Here is an 18,741-nt window from a genome sequence, read left to right as displayed (position 1 = left end):
AGCCCATGTTCTGCAACAAGAGAGGGCACCACAGTGAGAAGCCCACGTGCTCCAATGAAGAGTAGCCCCTGTTCACTGCAACTAGAGAAAGCCCACGCACAGCAACGAAGACCCAACGCAGCCAAAAAATAAATAAATAAAAGCAAAAAATAAAAAGAGCTTCAATTAAAAAAAAAAGAATACTTATTTAAAAAATCCTAACTTTACTAGTAATGAAAGGAATTGAAAATTTTAAATGTGATATGTGATTATAATTCACTTATCGATTTGTGAATCATTTAAAAAGAATAATAGTATCTAGAGTTGGCTTGAATGTGAGGAAATGGGAGCTTACCTATTTTACTGATGCAATTATAAATTGGTATAATATTTCTGATAGGCAGTTTGTCAATTAAGTATCAAAAGCTTCTGATACAGTAATTCCAGTCTAGGAATCTATCCTAAAAGAATAATTAGATATTTGGCAAAGGTGTGTGAAAACAACGTACTTACACAACAATAGTCAACTGATATCATATACCCTTGTAATGAAGTTAGGAGGATATTTAGGGGAAAAAAATGTTGACATAAGTATACTGATGCTGAAAAATGCATACCATGTATTATTATGCAGGGAAAAAAGCGGACATTATTTTATGGTTGCCTTTTTTAAAGATCAAAATATATGCCGGGCTTCCCTGGTGGCGCAGTGGTTGAGAGTCCGCCTGCCGATGCAGGGGACGCGGGTTTGTGCCCTGGTCCGGGAAGATCCCACATGCCGCGGAGCGGCTGGGCCCGTGAGCCATGGCCGCTGAGCCTGCGCGTCCGGAGCCTGTGCTCCGCAACGGGAGAGGCCACAACAGTGAGAGGCCCGCATACCGCAAAAAAAAAAAAAAAAAAAAATATATATATATATATATGCGCCAAGAAAAAGTCTGGAAGGCTATAAAAATTAGCAGTGATTATTTCTGGATAGTATATTAAGTTATTTTATTATTTCTAATTTTATTTCTGCTTGTTTGTATTTTATAATTTTCCTACAAGGAATATGTATTAATTATGCAGTAGAAGAAACTTATAAAATTCTTTGCAAATATATTTTACAATTACTATGGCTGTGATTAAAATTAAACTTGAAGTACAGTTTGTCCTTTTCTATTCACACTTTCCCTGTAATACTAGTTTGATGAATTTATTTTAGATTTTTTCTCTTCTGAAGACTGTTGTTATTTGATTATGGGGTAAACAAAGATTTTTAAAGAAAATAATTAATTAGAAAAGACACAAGCTCTATATTCATAATATATAAAGTGTTACTACATGAGACAGAACCCTTTAAACACTCAAACATTTTAGTTCAATTCACTTATTGCTAGAGTGACCTTGGGCAAGTCTCTGAATCTTCTGATGTTTCATATTCTTTCCTCATCTAGGAAATGGGGATAAAAATATCCAACATGCCTACCCCCTAGGGCTGTTTACCCCTAGGGCTGTTTAGGAACTAAGTGGAACAATGGCCATTAGCAGGTTTTATAATCCAATGAAGAACTACATTACATAAATGAGATGGGCTCTTCTCAGTATTTTTTTCTTTGCACTTTTCTTATTCATTACATGTTCCTTATTTTTTTTAAAGATGCCATAAGTCTAATATTTTCAAAATAAATGCATCTCAAAGCCTGGGTGGATCAGCTCTTCATTTCCCCAAACAGCACCACTCTTGATATTATTAGCCCCAGATGGACTCAAATGTTGAAGAGTTATCCAGTGTTCTACTTTCCTGCTGCCTGCTGAGTTGTCTGAAGCTCGGGCTGTAGAATGGAGTAAGATAAAAATGAAATAAAAGGCTTGTGTGTATTAAGATGGCTTTCCCTCTTATATTTTTAAAGAGGCGAAACGCTTATGCCGAGTTTAGGCAAACACAATCCTGATTATTTACATGGCATAATGGAAGTAAGCACTCAAGGAGAGAGAAATCTGATGCTTTTACTCAGCATGCTGTAAACCATTATCTCATGTTTTCTATGGAAAACAGTCTCAGCTGGGAAATTTGGTAACTCAGTAGGCTATTAATAGGATGTAGAATGTGATTACTCTTTTTGGATCACTTCAATATGTAATTACTTTTAGGATCTGGTAGAAGGAAACTCTATTAAATGATAATTATAGGACTGTATTTGCTTTAAAGTTCTGTAATAGCTCTAAACATGGGAGTTTTCATTAACTGTTTGCCATAGTTAATAAAGTCATTTTTCTTAAAAAGTAGCAATTCCCTGCAAAAGTGGTAGCTCCACAAAGGATTAGTTTCTTATAGGAAAGGGCAGGGGAAACAAATTGTGCAGTAGGTTGGCTTCTCCATGGTAATATAATCTCCTTGAAAATATAGATGGCATTCGGAAGTACTGTGACAAAGTGAAATATTTATAAGTCCCTAGAGAACAATAGGTCTTAGTATAATATTTTCAGAGGGTAAACAGCAACTAAATATTATTGCACACATAAAAAGAAGACAAGGCAGGTGATGGAGGCAAAGTTGGCAAAGAAAAGCCTAGAAACACCAGCTGTTTTAGGAGGTGTCCAGCGATAAACAGGGTTATTGCCAGGAATACATCCAGCAATTAGACCTCAAATGTAAATTGGGGATTATATGAACACATAGATATAAGGATCATAATGAAAAGCTCAAATCAGTCCAAGAAATAATAATAAAGTATGCCAGGTCATATCCCCCCAAATCCAAGGAGCATGGGGCACAGTGGTTTAGGCTGCAACCTCTAGCCTCTGAATGTCCAGGTTTAAAATCTAGGTCTCGCTCTCACATGGCTGATTTACTTAATGGCCTGTCCCTCATTTTCCTCATCTTCAAAATGGGAATGATAATAATAATCCTCACCTATGATGCTGTTGAGAGAATTAAAGTATGGGAAGGATCTTGGCACGGTGTTTAGAACATAGTTACTGGTATGTGAAATATAGCTAATACTGATAATGGTGATGGGGAAAGTAATATTACTTATTAGATTAATTTAAGATCCTATAAACCTGATCTCAGTCATCAAGAAAGCAATATATCTATAACCTCGTACATAGCTAGCATGTGTCTAATGCAAACATGTGTTCAGAAGGATCACATTTTATTCCTATGTCAAATCATGGCATTTGTCTTCCTGTTCTAATAGACCTGCATTGTCACAGGCTTATAGGAACAGGTGCAGGCCAAAAGAGTCTTGCCAGGAGTCAAGAAATTTATTTTTTGATCTTGGCTCTGCTATACACTTTGTCAAGGGACTGCATCAGTTTGGGCCTATACTACAACAACAACAGAAAACAACTACTTCGAATAATTTCCAAGTCTAGAACCTCCTTGACTAATGAAATGAGAAGTAGAAATTGCATCAAATTTTGCATGTTTACAGTGGAGAACAATGCTTTATTCATGCCCTTCAGGCAGTAATTCCATAACTACCTTTAGGTATCAACCACATTGCATTAAAACTATGCTGGGAAGGGAAGGACAGCTGAAAGATTACATTACCTTACAAGGTTGAACTGATCTCTTTTAATGCTTTACTTAATATCAATATTCATAAAGCCATGCTTCCCCCTAAGGATGTATCAACCTCTTAAAAAAAGATAAATGAAGTTGTTTGCGTATTGACCCTGTAAGCCTCCCCACTTGGTTTTCGCACTGCTTCGTGAATATCAAAGCCAACAACAACAAAAAACGTAAAATAAAATTAGACTCACTTATTCCTATGCACCAAGAGAGCCCATATCTCAAAATGAAGGTGGCATTATGATTTTTTGTTTGTTCTTCAACAGAGAGGCATTATTAAGGTTAGGGGAAATACTTGTGCTCTGCAATATAAAAGCCGTTTATTTTCCATTTCTACTTCTCTGAATGCACAGGAACCTTGGTACGAACCTCTGTTGTCTCTGACTGTGAAATTTGGATTGTGAATGATTTCAGGGGGTAGACTGAAGATAAATCTTGGTCCATTGGCTGTGTCATCCTTGTCATCTGCACTAATTGTAACAATTGGCTGAAAGAGAAAGGTGGCCCATAAATAAATCATGCTGACATTGGCACATCATTCATTCAAAAATTCCTGGCTGGCTGAGAAGGCTGATTTTAATTAGAGAACATAGCTCCAGAGCTAAACCAGGGCTCTGAAGCCTTCTTGGGCAGTGGGAAGTATCTCCAGGTGATGCTCCCAAAACCAAACTCTGTTTCTAAATGCTTATTCATAGCCAAGGCAGAGCAGCGTTACCTGGTTAGAAAGTGGCTTGGTCTGGTCACTCTCACAGATGAAGCCTTCATAAGGGGCAGCAAACTTGGGAGCATTGTCGTTGACATCAAGGACCCTAATGGCCACAGGGACTTTGGCTTCCTGATGCCGGTTGTCTGAAAGGAGAGAATTGAGACAGTAAACATGTGCAAGGGAGGAATCCATGTTGGTCCAAGGTTACTCTTGGGAAAAAGTGAGCTCCAGCCACTCATTCAGGCCCTGTAGGGAAAGGCACTGTTGGCACAAAAATCACCTAAAATCCAAAGTATGCCAAATCCAGTGTGAGGGGGATGTCCTAGAATAAAGGTCAACATTAGACCAGTAAGAAATAAACCACTTTTCCCTTTCTGTTGAGGTTTAATTCTAAATGCTTATAATGGAGACTGTCCCCCTCAGAGTGTAGTCCACAACAGCAGTTCTCAAAGTGGGATCCCCAGAGGAGCATCAAACAATTTGGGAATTTGTTGGAAGTGAAAATTCTCAAACCCAACCCAAGACCCGAGTTAGAGGCTCTGAGAGTGGGATCCAGAAATCTTTGTTACAACAAGCCTTTCATGATAATCCATTGCATGATCAAGTTTGCAAACCACCGGTCTATAGGTAAAAAAGAACCCACAGATCTTGGCTCTAAGGATTCTGCTGCTCTGGGTTTAAACAAAACTGAGGATAAAGTGGGGAATCTTTCAGCGGTGGTTAAGAGTTTCAAGCTGCTACAGACTATCAGCTCATGTGCCAAGTCTGTACCCAGTTCTGCCAAAGAAAATGAAAACATCTCTATTTGCTTATATGTCTCCCTAGATAGACAACCAAAAATAAATTTTAAAGATTGAAAAATATGTTTAAGACTAAAAAAAAATTGTTCTATCTCAGCTGTTATTTTCCAGAATATATAGAAAGTCTCAAGGAATAATATTTGGTAAAGTAGAATCAAAACCCTTAGGATAATACTTACGGATTTCTGCTGCAAAAACTGATATGTTGAGCCAGGCAGTTTCTTCTCTATCCAAAGGTTTTGTAGTTTTAATAAAACCATCCTCTGGATTAATAGTGAAAAACCTGTCCAGGTCAGTGTGACGATCGATTGAATACCTAAGCAGAATGCAAATGAGGCAATTAGACCAAGACATTCCAAGCAGCTTAATATTTGAATATTTTCTCCATGCTATATTTAAAGCAACTTTTTCAATGAATTGCTTGAGCTAGGTTTTCTTTTTAATCAAATTTACTTTTCAAACTTCTTACATGAATCTTTTATAGAAATCACTTTGCAACATTGGAATTCTTTATTCAGGACAATGAATGAAAGAGCTGTTTAGCATATTTGATTGAGAAATGGAATAATATGTTGCATATCTGATTGAAAAATGGAATAGCATGCTGCATATTTTTTCATATTTACTACAATCACCCACCATCTGAATTTATGAACCTGCATTTGGGAAGTGGGTCTGCCTTGCTTCCAAACTACTCAGAAAGTCACAAGTGTACGGAATACTTGCCAGATTTCTGCATATGAAATATTAAATAGTCTTAAGTTATCATCAAAGATCATTTACGGTACTGAAAAATCAGTTTTCTCCTTAAGGGAAAATGGTAACTATATTTTGAGTAAATTTATTCAGTTTATTTGGTTTTAGGGGTTCTCGGGTAGCTTGGTTCTGAATTCCATTGTGAAATATGCGAAGAGGGCTTGGCCATTCATTTGTAGAGCATTCTCCCCACACTTCAATGACCCCAGACTGAGCCTAACAGCATAGTTGGAAGGTTTCAGCTACTCCTGTCCACTAGAAAATTTGCTTTTTTCTAACAAAAGACAAACTAATTTCCAGAATATTATGGGGCAAGGTGAGGTAGAAGATGGGTCAAGAGGAGTGGTGTAGTAAGGTAAAATAACTTGCCCAGGATAAAGTTCTGGAGACCTGGCTTTAATAAGTGTTGACAGTTGTCCCATGGCATCCATGGGGGATTGGATCCAGGACACCTGAGGATACCAAAACCCATGGATACTCAAGTCTCATATAAAATGGCGTAATATTTGCATATAACCTACACATATCCTCCTGTACACTTTATTTTTATCTCTATTTTTTTGCGGTACACGGGCCTCTCACTGTTGTGGCCTCTCCTGTTGTGGAGCACAGGCTCCGGATGCGCAGGCTCAGCGGCCATGGCTCACGGGCCTAGCCGCTCTGCGGCATGTGGGATCCTCCCGGACCAGGGCACGAACCCGTGTTCCCTGCATCGGCAGGCGGACTCTCAACCACTGCGCCACCAGGGAAGCCCCCTCCTGTACACTTTAAATCATCTATAGATTACTAAAATACTTAATGCAATGTAAATGCCATATAAATAGTTGCTGGTGTGCCACAAATTCAAGTTTTGCTTTTTGGAACTTTCTGGACTTTTTTTTCCCCAAATATTTTGGACATGTGGTTGGTTGAATCCATTGACATGGAACCCATCAATGCAGAATGCATGGATACAGAAGGCCAACTGTACATATGTCTGAAGGCATTCATTTAGGGCCATAAAACCAAAGAATATTAGAAAATATTAGCAAAGACCATGGATGTCACAGAGTTTAATCTCTTCAATTTACAAATGGTAGGATTTGCAAATGGTCTATTATCTCGCTTCTGGGGGAGCCAATATTAGAACCTGGATCTTCCAGTTCTAGATCATGTTCTTTCCAAGGGAGAGGAATTTAGTGCAGAGCAGCACTTCGCAATATAGAAAACATGAGCTCATCCATGATATCGATGCCTTCACAGCTCCCTATGAGAATGGAATGATGAGTCCCCTTCCCCAGTGAGGAAAGAGAAGATAAACTATCACACACCTCATAAATGTCAGTAGAGGCTCAGTGACTAAACGCTCAGCAGAGCTCTATGTGAAAATAAAGAGAAAATAATAGAATATTTTTTCCCTGCCACTAGGGAGTTTACTATCTAGTTGACATGACAAGACAGGCTCACAGGAAGAACGATAATTAACAAGTATTATTCTATAGAAGTGAAGCGCATGGATTTTAGTTTTGTAAAGTCCTAGGTACAAGTTCATGCTTGGCTACATATATGCTGAGTGATACTGGAAAAGCCACTTAAGTTCTTTGAATTTCAGCTTACTTATCACTTAAACTAGAATATTAATAGTAACCTAACTCTTAGGTTATCTGTGAGAATTACATAAAATGATAGATGTTGAAGATGCATAACCTAGTGCCTCACACATAGTAAACAGAACAACAAATATAGCTGCTCTGATTTTTGTTGTTGTCGCTGCTATTACACACTGTGGATAGATCAAATGTCAGCCTACAGAGTAGGACTTTCATACTATAGCCAGTGAAAAATCATGAAAGGCTTTTGATCAGAGGAACAAGTAAACTAATTCAGACTATCAGGGTGATGAATAAGATAGGGTGGGCAAGGTGGTCTGAGCTAGTGAGAGTGGAGGAAGGAACAGAGGAAACTTAAGGAGGTGATGTATTGATAGTTTTTAAGGAGTGAGGTGATGAGAGAGTGAGGTGTAGAAGCGACAGAGGGAATGGAAGACTATGTGATAAAGACAGAACCAGGAGGACTCAGTTGATATTTGGAGATCTGTGGGAGGCTGGGAGAGTCCTTGAGAGTTTCTAGCCTGAGTGTCGCAGAGAGGGAGACATTGGGAAATACAAAGTCAACTTACCAGGAAGGAGAGGTTGAATTTCCACTAGGGCTATGCTGCTACACCAGGAGAGCAAGATTCAAGTTTATCAGAGGTTTCACAGAGTCAGGGGTATAGTCGGTCTTTATTGTTTTAAGTATGTCACAAGAAGTATAGGCTCAAAAATATGTTTTTAGTGAATGAGCCGGTGAAGGAAAAAGGAAGTGAGTAAAAATGCAGAGCAGACAGCAGAACAAGTACAGAATTAGAATCAGGGAGAAAGATCAGCCTAGAGGCAGAAAATTTAGAGCATTAACTCAATTCAATTAGTAGCATGGACGGAAACTCTATAGATAAGTGGACACAGAGAGAGAAAGCCTGAAGTGAAAGGCTGAGTGTCAGGGAGCCCCCAGTGCCTAGACTGGGATCTCAGACTACTGAAGACACCAGGTATGTCTGAGGCATGAAGAGGTTACTACCAATGAAGCTAAGAGGAAAGAATATTTCAGGAAGGCAATGGTAAACGAAAAGGTCTCTGATGCTAGAGTCTGAGAAGAAAGCTGCAAACATTTCGAAGCAGCTAAGAGTTTGGCTGATGCTATAAGGCCCTCCTACCCATATGTTTAAGGACACAAATGTCCTTAAAGGTGACGATAAGCACTCAGGAAAGTAGGTAGTCTGGCTAGGAGACCCACTGAATAAAAACCTTTAAATGTTATTCTATGAATTGTTTGGCAGTTCTAAGAATGAGGACCTGAGTGGGTGAGGGGAGTTGGTTCAAGGGCCACAGTGAGCGTCTTTGGATAATTATAGACATGAAAAATGGCTCCATGCACAGAATAGCTTCCAATGAAAATATGACCCAAATAACCAATCACAGATGTGGATCCTTGGAGATAACGAGGCGTCAAGGAAATGAGCAGCTGTTCCATGTGTTTTTATATCATCTCTCTTCTAAAAAGCTGCTAATGCACCTTGATATTCTAGGCTAAAGTTAACTCATTTAAAATTCACACCATGAACATTTTTGAGTAGTTTAAAGGTGTTACCAAGCTCCTCAGTCGTTACCTGATGTATCTTCTTGCACAGAGAGCAGGGTACTCAAACCTTCCTGGGAAATCTTTCCATCAGTGGCTGCCCAGCGAGAGTAAACAGCTCATAGTGGACTCAAGGCAGCTCTGGACTAAAATCCAGTCTCCAATACTGACTGTTCATGTGACTTTGGGTAATTCACATCATCTCTTTGAGCCTCAGTGTTTCCATCTATTGGACCCTAACATGATCACAGCCTCAAGGGTGTCTGAGGATTAACTTAAATAACTTAGTGCAGGGTTGTCTGGGGCCAAGAAGATGCTCAGTAAAGGGTAATTTCCTTCCTTTCTCACCAAAGGGGCAATGTTCAAAGACTTAAAGGCAACTGAACAGCATTTACATTTGGGACTTCCTTCTGCTCTGTCAGCATTTTCTTTGGTATAAATAGAAAAACTCCATTGTCCATGGCAATTTTTTTCATACTCAGATCTATTTACTTTTCTTCCCAGCTTTATTGAAATATGATTGACAATAAAAAAGTCTGTATTTAATGTGTACAACATGATGTTTTAATATAAGTATACCTTGTGTAATGATTACCGTAATCAAGCTAATTAACATAGCCACTGCCTCACACAGCAACCATTTCCTCTGTGTGTGTGTGTGTGTGTGTGTGTGTGTGTGGTGAGAACACTTAAGATCTACCCTCTTTGCAAATTTCAAGTCTACAGTACATTATTATTAACTATAGTTACCATGCTGACCAATATCTCCTCATTTTCCCCACTCCCTAGCCCCTGGCAACCAGTGTTCTACTCTCTGTTTCTATAAGTCAGACTTTTTTAGATTCCACATATGAGTGATATGCTATATTTGTCTTTCTGAGTCTGGCTTATTTCATTTAGCACAGTATCCTCCAAATTCACATATGTTATCACCAATGGCAGGATTTTCTTTTTTCAGGCTAAATAATAGTCTGTTTTATATATATAATATACACATATATATGTGTGTGTGTGTGTATATATATATATATATATATATATATATATATCTCACTATTTCTTAATCCATTCATCTGTCGACGAACATTTAGATCGTCTCCGTATCTTGGCTATTGTGAATAATGCTGCAGTGAACACGAGAGTGCAGATACGTGTTCAAGATGCAGCCATTATGGAAAGCAGTATAGAGATTCCTCAAAATGTAGATGGAGGCTGGATTTGTTCTGTGGGCTGTAGCTTATTAACCCCTGACCTAGACAGACACATCCCTGGCCCTCTTTGACTGTCAGTGTAAGCTGTCATTGTGATGTATGGTGAGAGCTGTGAGGTGGAAGCTGCATTTGATCCATCTTAGGGTGCCCTGGAAGAATTCCTAGAGGAGGTGACACCTAAGTGGAGGTGGGAAAAATGAGTACCATGTAGCAAGTTGGAAAGGATGACAGTGAGATCTCCAACCAGAAGGAAGAACACACAAAGGTCAGGAATTAGAAGGGGACAGGAAGTAGCCCAGTCTAGCTGCAACTGAGAGTCTGATGAGAAGGGAGAGTAAGACAAAAAGCAGGAGACCAGCAGGACACAGCAGGAACTGGGGGGGAGGGGCTCGAAGAAGAGCCTTAAGCCAAGTAAGAGAATTGAGACTATTTTGGAGTAGGGGACAATGGGAAACAATTTGATCAGTGATTATTTTTGTCATTGTTGCTGTTTAACTGAAGTGTGATGTGATGTTTGGATGTGCATTTTAAAACAATCAGTCTGGCTACAGGATGATGGAAAGGTAGGTGGGAGATCGGGGGCAGGGGGACCATGAGGAGGCCGAGGAAGGAATCTAGGCAAGAAGGGAATTAGGGGAGTGGCCATGGAAAAATAAACACCTGCTAGAATCCAGTCCAGGGCAGGTTTCAGCCAACTTTACATTTCTGCCCTATATGGACATGCCTTGAACCTGTGACTCAAGCCTCCTTCTCAGCCTCTTTCTCATCACCCTCTCATCTTCATCGTCAATCTCATTGGTCATTAGCTCAGGTTGGGGAGCAGGGGAGGCAGGGTTCTGAATGGCTTTTCTAGCTTTCTTGTCTAAGTCACAAAAGTATATTTGTGATAATAAAAGCATCCTAAATTTGAGGGGCACTTTGTTATCTCTTCAAAGTGCTCAGCAGATAGATAGACAGGGCTTGCCTTCTGAGCCTCCTGTTCACTGTCTGTGTCTCTTTGGTTAAGTCACTTTGCCCTGCAGAGCCCCAATTTCCTCTTAATTTAAGAGATAATAATTCCTAGAAAATAACGTTGAGGGGATAAATTGGATTATATATCTGATACCCCTAGTGCAGTAACTGGAGCATAGGAAGGTGTTCAATAAATTAGAATTACTGTTATTATTTCACAATCATTATTTATACTTCACCACAGTTCTCTGAGACAGGCAAAGCTTAGGGTTACATCACCTAGTATACATTGGGAAATCTGCTCCAGAAATCCTGGAGCTTGAACAAGTCTATCCAAAGAGTTGGTGCAGAGGTGGAGTAGAACTCATGTCTTCTAAGTCTTCATCTTGTTTACACTGAATGATATCTTGGACCTTTTCTGAGACAGAAGGACCTGGTTCCTATAGGGATTTCCTAAAATCTCTTGCCTCTGGAATTGCCCATCCAGGCTTTAAAAATAAATTTCTCTGTACCTTATCGGGCTATTGGCAGCATCAGGGTCTTTGGCATGCACTCTCCCCACCACAGTGCCAGCAGCTGCATTTTCTTGGACTTCATGGATATAACTCGGGGCCAAGAACATGGGGGGCTCATCAGCATCTTCCACTGCAATCTTGACCGTCACGGTGTCTTTGAAAGGCCCGTTGCTGATGAATTTTGGGTCGATGTGCACGTTGGCTGCCTCTACCTTCAAGCTGTATGCTCTTTTGGTTTCAAAATCTACAGGCTGGCAAGAAAGAAGAGAAGATTGACAACCAATTCCTTGAAAGAATAATGGAAAAGAAAAACCTGATTGTTTTATAGGGCACCATGAATAGTTGTTCAAAGAGAGAAAATCAGTGTTTATTCAATATCCAGTTACCTGAGCCATTTGGTTAGAAAATCAGACAAATCAATTGCTGAAACTTGGAATGTGCTTAATGGGTAATTCTAGGAGCATGACAGACACAGAAGGACCACATCATCAAAAGTGAACCACATTCTATGAACACACTAAGGCTGCCCAATTCAGTCACTAAAATCATTTAAGGAAAGGAATTAAGACATTACAAAAATAAATGTTATAGCCCATTCTGAAAAGTACTAAGAATCTTGGTAATAAAAATAGTCAATGAATTTCAGGCAAAGAAAAAGCAATGTCTTGTTAGATGACTGCTCCCCTCCACACATACACACTTCTGGCTTAATCATATTGATAGTCTCATTTTTAAAGTTTCTGACCATGTAGCATTTCTCAAAGTCTGGGACCCTTACCAGCAGTGACCCATACACTGACTTAAGGTGGTTTATGGGTAATTTTGCGTGGGTGGGTTTTTTGAATGACATTATCCTAATTACTGATCCTATTATTTCTTTTCCAATTCTTCCATTCCCAAACACGTCAAGGATATCTCAGTATACTGCTAACTTTTAACATTCCTGTTACGCTTCCTGATCTCCCTTTCAGGAGACTATGATATAACTCTCTAGCTAGAATGTAATGACATCGTTTTGTTTTGACTGCATTCATTTTTAGGTTACCTCCTACTTATGGCAAGTGATATAGTACAGTGTGAATACTTCCCCGTTAAAAGAATACATATATGTAAAAAAAGTCCATTTAAAGAAAAACTATTATAAACAATATAGATTTTACACAGACGTGAAAAAATATTAAGAAGCAGCATTTGAATGGCTGTCATTATTAAGAAATTGATGGTAAGCACTCCCTAAATCTGAAGGAGACAAGGTTCTGTGAATCAATCAGTAAAGGGTGAAAAGTAAAATTACAGAAGAGAAACAAGCCTTCCTGCCTAGGAAACAGAACTTTCTAATTAGCACTCTGGATGATACTGAACTCCCAAATGTTTGGAAAGAGTTGGGTCTTTTAAGGCTAGCATCTGCCTGCCATGTTGTCATCATCTGCCTGGTATTATTTTGAATGGGCATATTAATCATAGGGCTTAGTCCTAACCTAATTCTCCAGCACTCTAAACTGAGGATTATTCCAGTTTCAGGAAGGTTAAACGCATTCAACACCCTTGACACTTTTTCCATCATTTTTCCACCCCCACCTCCCCAGAGTCAGAGAACACTCCCTTTTCCTGAAGCAAAATGTGTCACCAGCTGCTCCGTCATTCCGAACTCAGCAGCATCTTTGTCCTTCACTGGGTTACTGAGCAGCAGAAAGAAATGATATTTATAGGCTGAAGGTATGAGACTGCTGCAATTCCTCAAAAATCTCTGCGATTATTAGACAAAATTAAAACATGAATATGATATTCTGAGACCAGGTAAGAAGAAATTTTCTGATCTCAGATAGCCTGTTGATTCTCCTAGAACAGAAAGTTTTGAACTTGGTTTAGACAGATACCTAAGGACCCAGAGCATTGTTTCCACTGGAAAGCCTTGTTGTTGTTGAAGCCAGTATAGTCATGCTGCAGTTTGACTGATACTTTTTGAATCTCAAGTGAAGGTCCCCAGATCTTTGCAAGTGTTTGCCTGTTTCCTAGTTTGGTGAGATTTTACTGTCTTCTGGTGCTCATCCCAGGCTTGTGAAGTCCTCCCCATCTCCCCCAGACAGATTTGTGTGGCCCCTTAGTTGCCCATCTGCAGTCCCTCATCCCCCACCCCAGCTAGGTGAGGAGCATCCCAAAGGACTCTACTGAGTCTTGTTGATCTTTGCCTCCCCAATGCCCAGTAATGACCATACCAAGTGATCACATGTACCAATCATTGCGACTGAATGGGAAGCAGAATTGATGGATGGACAACATTTAAGCATTTGCCTACAGTTTATTCCCTGCCTCCTTCCAAAAGGGATTTAAGGTAGTTTCCCATGTGAACCTTTATATCCATGTTATGAGTAGTTGAAATAAAGCTAAATGAGGCAACATACTACATAAGCCATAAAAATCTCAATACCCCTGAGTTTACTAATCCTACCTCTAAAAATTCTCCCTGGGGGATTAATTCAACAGAAAACCCAAACAAACAATATTCAAAAATGCATGATGTGGGCTTCCCTGGTGGCACAGTGGTTGAGAGTCCGCCTGCTGATGCAGGGGACACGGGTTCGTGCCCCGGTCCGGGAAGATCCCACATACTGCGGAGCGGCTGGGCCCGTGAGCCATGGCCGCTGAGCCTGCGCGTCCGGAGCCTGTTACTCCGCAACGGGAGAGGCCACAGCAGTGAGAGGCCCGTGTATGGCAAAAAAAAAAAACCAGCATGATGTTTAGATATCATAGAGGGGTTATATTTAATCATGGGAAACATACACACAAAACACCAAATCCAACTGTGAGATTTTATTAAGGAAATAATGGTCCATCAGTAGGATGGGATGTTATGTAGTCATTAAAAATAATTATGTATATTATATAGCAGCATGTAAAATGTTTATGACGTGCCATTAAGTTAACAAATCAGATCACCCTATGACTGCAACTGTTTTAAATGTTACATATCCACATCTATATACATGTGGACAGAGAATATAAAGAAATAATCAGGCATAAAATTGGCTTTATTAAAATTATTAATTAAAAAATATTTTAAACGCCTTCTAATGCTGTTCTCACACTGCTTTACAGGCAGTTTATTTGTTTGAAAGTAAATACCTCAGAAACTGTGCCAGGATCTCTCAGTGATCATTGGAGTCCCACTCGGTCAAAGGTGCTGCACGATTGGATTTTCCTCCCCAAGTCTACCAAGCCACCTACAAGTCTCATCTTTGTTTTGCTAACCACACAGAGATTGTCTCAGTATCCTGAAGGCAGCTTCTCTCTCTCATGCACCATTATAATCCTGACACCTACTGTGTCTGACACAGAGTACTCAAGAAATATTTATTGCTTTCTAAGTTATTCAATAAATGAATGACGCTAGCTCCTAAATAACTCTTGAATTCTTCACCTTTACCTCTTCTGCCTTCTTCAGGTCTTTGTAATTCCTCCCTTGCATTCCAACAAGATTTCTTCAACTGGTCCCACTGTATCCATCTCAAAACCCTCAAGACTGAACTTATTCAAGTTTCTTAACTGTGACCTATTTCCCTCAACACCAGTCCTTCATGAGCTCATTTTCTCTGACCTTCCTCTCCTTATCTATCTGGTAATTTCCTATTCATCTATGAAGGCTCAGCTCTAGAACTGCCCCCTGTAAGCAGTCATTCATGACCCATAGTCACAGATCTTATCATACTTTATCACAGTTGCTTCTCAGCTGGGGAGTGATTTTGCTGTACCTCACCCCAGGTATGTTAGGGAATGTCTAGAGCACAACTGGTGGGGCTGGATGTGTGCTTACTGACTTCTAGTGAGGAGAGGCCAGGAATGTTGCTAATCACCATACAATGCACAGCCCTGCCCCTACAGCAGAGAATTCTCTGTCCTGAAATGTTAATAGTGTCAAGGCTGGGAAAACCCCCTCTATGTTATTTGTCTTTTCGCTTTTAACTGTCCCGTTAAATTGTGATCTTCCTGTGACCAGGACTCTGTCTCTTCAGTTTTAGATGTCCAGCCTCTCACAAAGGGTGTGCCTGACAAATAATAATAACGCAATAACTCTTGGTAGAAAAAGGTTGAATGAGTTAAGGAATAAGTGAAAAAACTATATTAAAAATACTTTTAAAAGACAAAAAAATTTTCACGGATCTCTCTGTATCTTTTTTATATTATTAAATCATATATATAATAATTTCTACAAGGATCCATCATTTTACTCTATTAAATTCACCTCTCAATATTTTTTCCTGCTGGACAGTTGGAACTTTGTGTTATAAGCTTAAGCAAACGTTCTTTTACAAATTAAAGAACATCTTACTCTGTTTTAAACCTAAACATCAGTGCTTTATAGATTATTCCTTTGCCCGGAAGAAACACATTGAATTGGGGGAAAATGTGCAAATTAATCATATGCAGAGAGCTCACGTGCGATGTGTTAGTTCCATGGGGTGATTTACATGTTTCAGATTTTAGAGACACAGTGTGTGTTTATACCCTGAATACATTGAAAACAGGTGACAACCTAAGCATAACCAACTACCCAATTACTTGAACAGCAAAGGATGGGAAGTCACTGCTCATATGTCAGCGGCAAGCAGGAGGGATAGAAATGTTAACTAACAAAGCCAGTTGACAGCTCTATGCTACACATAGTCACACAGCTACTTTTCCAAAGGAGAAACCAGAAGAAGTGACTACCCCAGCCCCTTGTGGCTGTTGATTAGGCTTCCGTGGCTACACCACTCATCATCACTAATGTTGATTTTTCCAAGTATCCAGAGTTCACCCCGACTTCCATATTCTTTTATGACAGAGTCACTTCTACTTTCTCTTTGCTTGGGTCCCCTCATATTTCCCCCAAACCTAACAATGCTTCCTTATGTTGTGAAAAGTCGGCTTCCTAGAACACCTCTCTCCCTGTTCTCCTTACCGAAAGATTCCTCCCAGGCATCTCCCTCTACCCCACCCTTGCCTCCTCTCCAGCTACTGGTCTCTTTATTGATTCTTCAAATTAATTTTTTTTTATCAGTGTTCCAGGCCAATCTTTTCCATCACACCAAGGAGCTTCATATTCATGTTACAAAACCAAGTTGAAAATGAATACCTGATTAAAACCAAGGTAATCCCATCATCCAATTCAGATTTAATACTCCATATACTTTGATGATGGAGAAGTGTTGATTTCTTAAGTGGTAAATCAGGGGTAAAACCGTTTTAGAATATACTGTAACTGTTTCTTTACCTGAAAGTGAATCAAATCTGGCTCTCTTCTATACCCCCTTTCTGGTCTGTCTATTTGCAAAATGTCTTGAGTGGGACGACGTTCTAGAATATACCAAGTTTGAATTCCATGTCTTTAAATTACTAGCTGTGTGATTACAACCGGGTCAAATTATTTAATCTGTCTGAGCCCCAGTCTCCTCACAATTAAACTGAGGTATCATTGCTGACTGGGGTAATAACATCTACTTTATATGATTTTTATCATGTAAAATAAATGAATGCTTATAAGAGGCTCAGGCTTTGGCCAATATTTAGAATTGAGTAAATGTTAGATTTTTTTTAAACCAAACAAGAACAAGCAATAATCTCATTTTTGTAGTGAATTAATCTCAGGGACACATTTTTAGCAACAATTTAGCTGACTATGAGGGAAGGCCCATTATTATTGCTTCTCAGGTTCAATTTTGAGGGAAAATCAAGCAGAGGTTTGGTTTAAGTTTCATAGAAGGCCCAGCAATGTAACGGACCTTGGATGTTTGAGATAAGAAAAGTTCCAAAGAGCCTATATTAACAGACTCAGCTTGGCAGAGCTAAAGAGGGAACTTCCATGTATGCTCAGGGCTGTCTGTCCAAAATCTAGATTTATCTAGCTATATTTCTTTCCATGGGGAAACTGTGCCAAGTCACATAAGAACTAACCAGCAATCTCAGGGCAGGTATTATCACTCCCCTTTTTTTTTTTTTTCCAGTTTTATTGAGATATAATTTACATACAGCACTGTCTAAGTTTAAGGTGTATAGCATAACAATTGGACTTTCATACATCAGGAAATTATTACCACAGTAAGTTTAGTGAACATTCATCATCTCATATAGATACAAAAGAAAAAGAAAAAGAATTTCCTTTTGATGAGCTCTCTAAGGATTCACTCTCTGAACAACTTTCATATATAACATACAGCAGTGTTAATTATATTAATCACAGTGTACATTGCATCCCTAGACTTATTTATCTTAAAACTGGAAGTCTGTGCCTTTTGACCCCCTTCATCCAACTTCCCCTCCCCCCACCCCCCACTTCTGGCAACCACATATCTGATCTCTTTTTCCATGAGTCTATTTGTCTGCTTGTTTTTGAAGTATAATTGACCTACAATACCATCTTAGTTCCTGGTGCACAACGTAGTGATTTGATATTTCTATATATTTCAAAATGGTAAGTCTAGTTGTCATCTGTCACCATACCAAGATATTACATTATTATTGACTATACTCCCCAAATCATACAAAAACTAACCATCAAACTCAGGCAGGCATCATTGGCCCCTTCTGCCAGCTTCCTCTGGAATACAGTTCTGTTATCTCCCCAAAGCTCAGAGTTTAACTGCAGAGTCAGGTCCAGCCCTCAGTTGTCCATATTCTCCTTTCTTTAGCCTTCAACTCCCTGTTTCCAGCAGCGGTGCTCGGCAAGGCAGGCCACAGCACTGCCACATCTGATTCCTCACCCTAACTCACCTTTTTCAGTTTCACCACACCCTCCTGTGTTTCATAGTCCGTTGTGATTTCAAACAATTCCATCCCATCTCCATCAACAATATTGTACGTGACTAAGCCATTTTCTCCAATGTCTGGGTCTTTAGCCTTCACTCTTCCCACTTCCTCCCCGGGTACAGCTGCTTCTGACACAGACATCTGGTATACGCCTAGAAGAAGAAGACATCTATTTTTATTTTCCCTTTTATTTGGCAGCTGTAAGACTTTAGATTTCATTGAATCTCAATAAATTTCTCAAAGGGTTTGACATTGAACTTTCTATTGATTGAAAACATGAAAGAAGTGAATGGATGGGAGAAAGATCCCACATGGCTTGCTTGTCAAAGAA

General features: G+C 39.4%; 1 protein-coding gene across 3 annotated transcripts in view; it reads right to left on the bottom strand.

Moving 5' to 3' along the window:
• The window catches only part of CDH11 (cadherin 11), a 140,996-nt gene that overhangs the window by 14,790 nt on the left and 107,465 nt on the right, over positions 1-18,741 (bottom strand). For all 3 annotated transcript variants that reach the window (XM_079908740.1, XM_079908739.1, XM_079908741.1), the window contains 5 exons: positions 18,375-18,562; positions 11,625-11,878; positions 5,221-5,357; positions 4,251-4,384; positions 3,905-4,022 (listed from right to left, as the gene is read on the bottom strand). In XM_079908740.1, the coding sequence (XP_079764866.1) occupies positions 3,905-4,022; positions 4,251-4,384; positions 5,221-5,357; positions 11,625-11,878; positions 18,375-18,562 (831 nt within the window). The remainder of the gene's footprint in view (positions 1-3,904; positions 4,023-4,250; positions 4,385-5,220; positions 5,358-11,624; positions 11,879-18,374; positions 18,563-18,741) is intronic.

The sequence above is a fragment of the Stenella coeruleoalba genome (assembly GCF_951394435.1).
Source record: "Stenella coeruleoalba genome assembly, chromosome: 20".
NCBI lineage: Eukaryota > Metazoa > Chordata > Mammalia > Artiodactyla > Delphinidae > Stenella > Stenella coeruleoalba.
The sequence above is the reverse complement of the archived record's forward strand: the minus strand, read 5'-3'. Positions and strand labels throughout refer to the sequence as shown.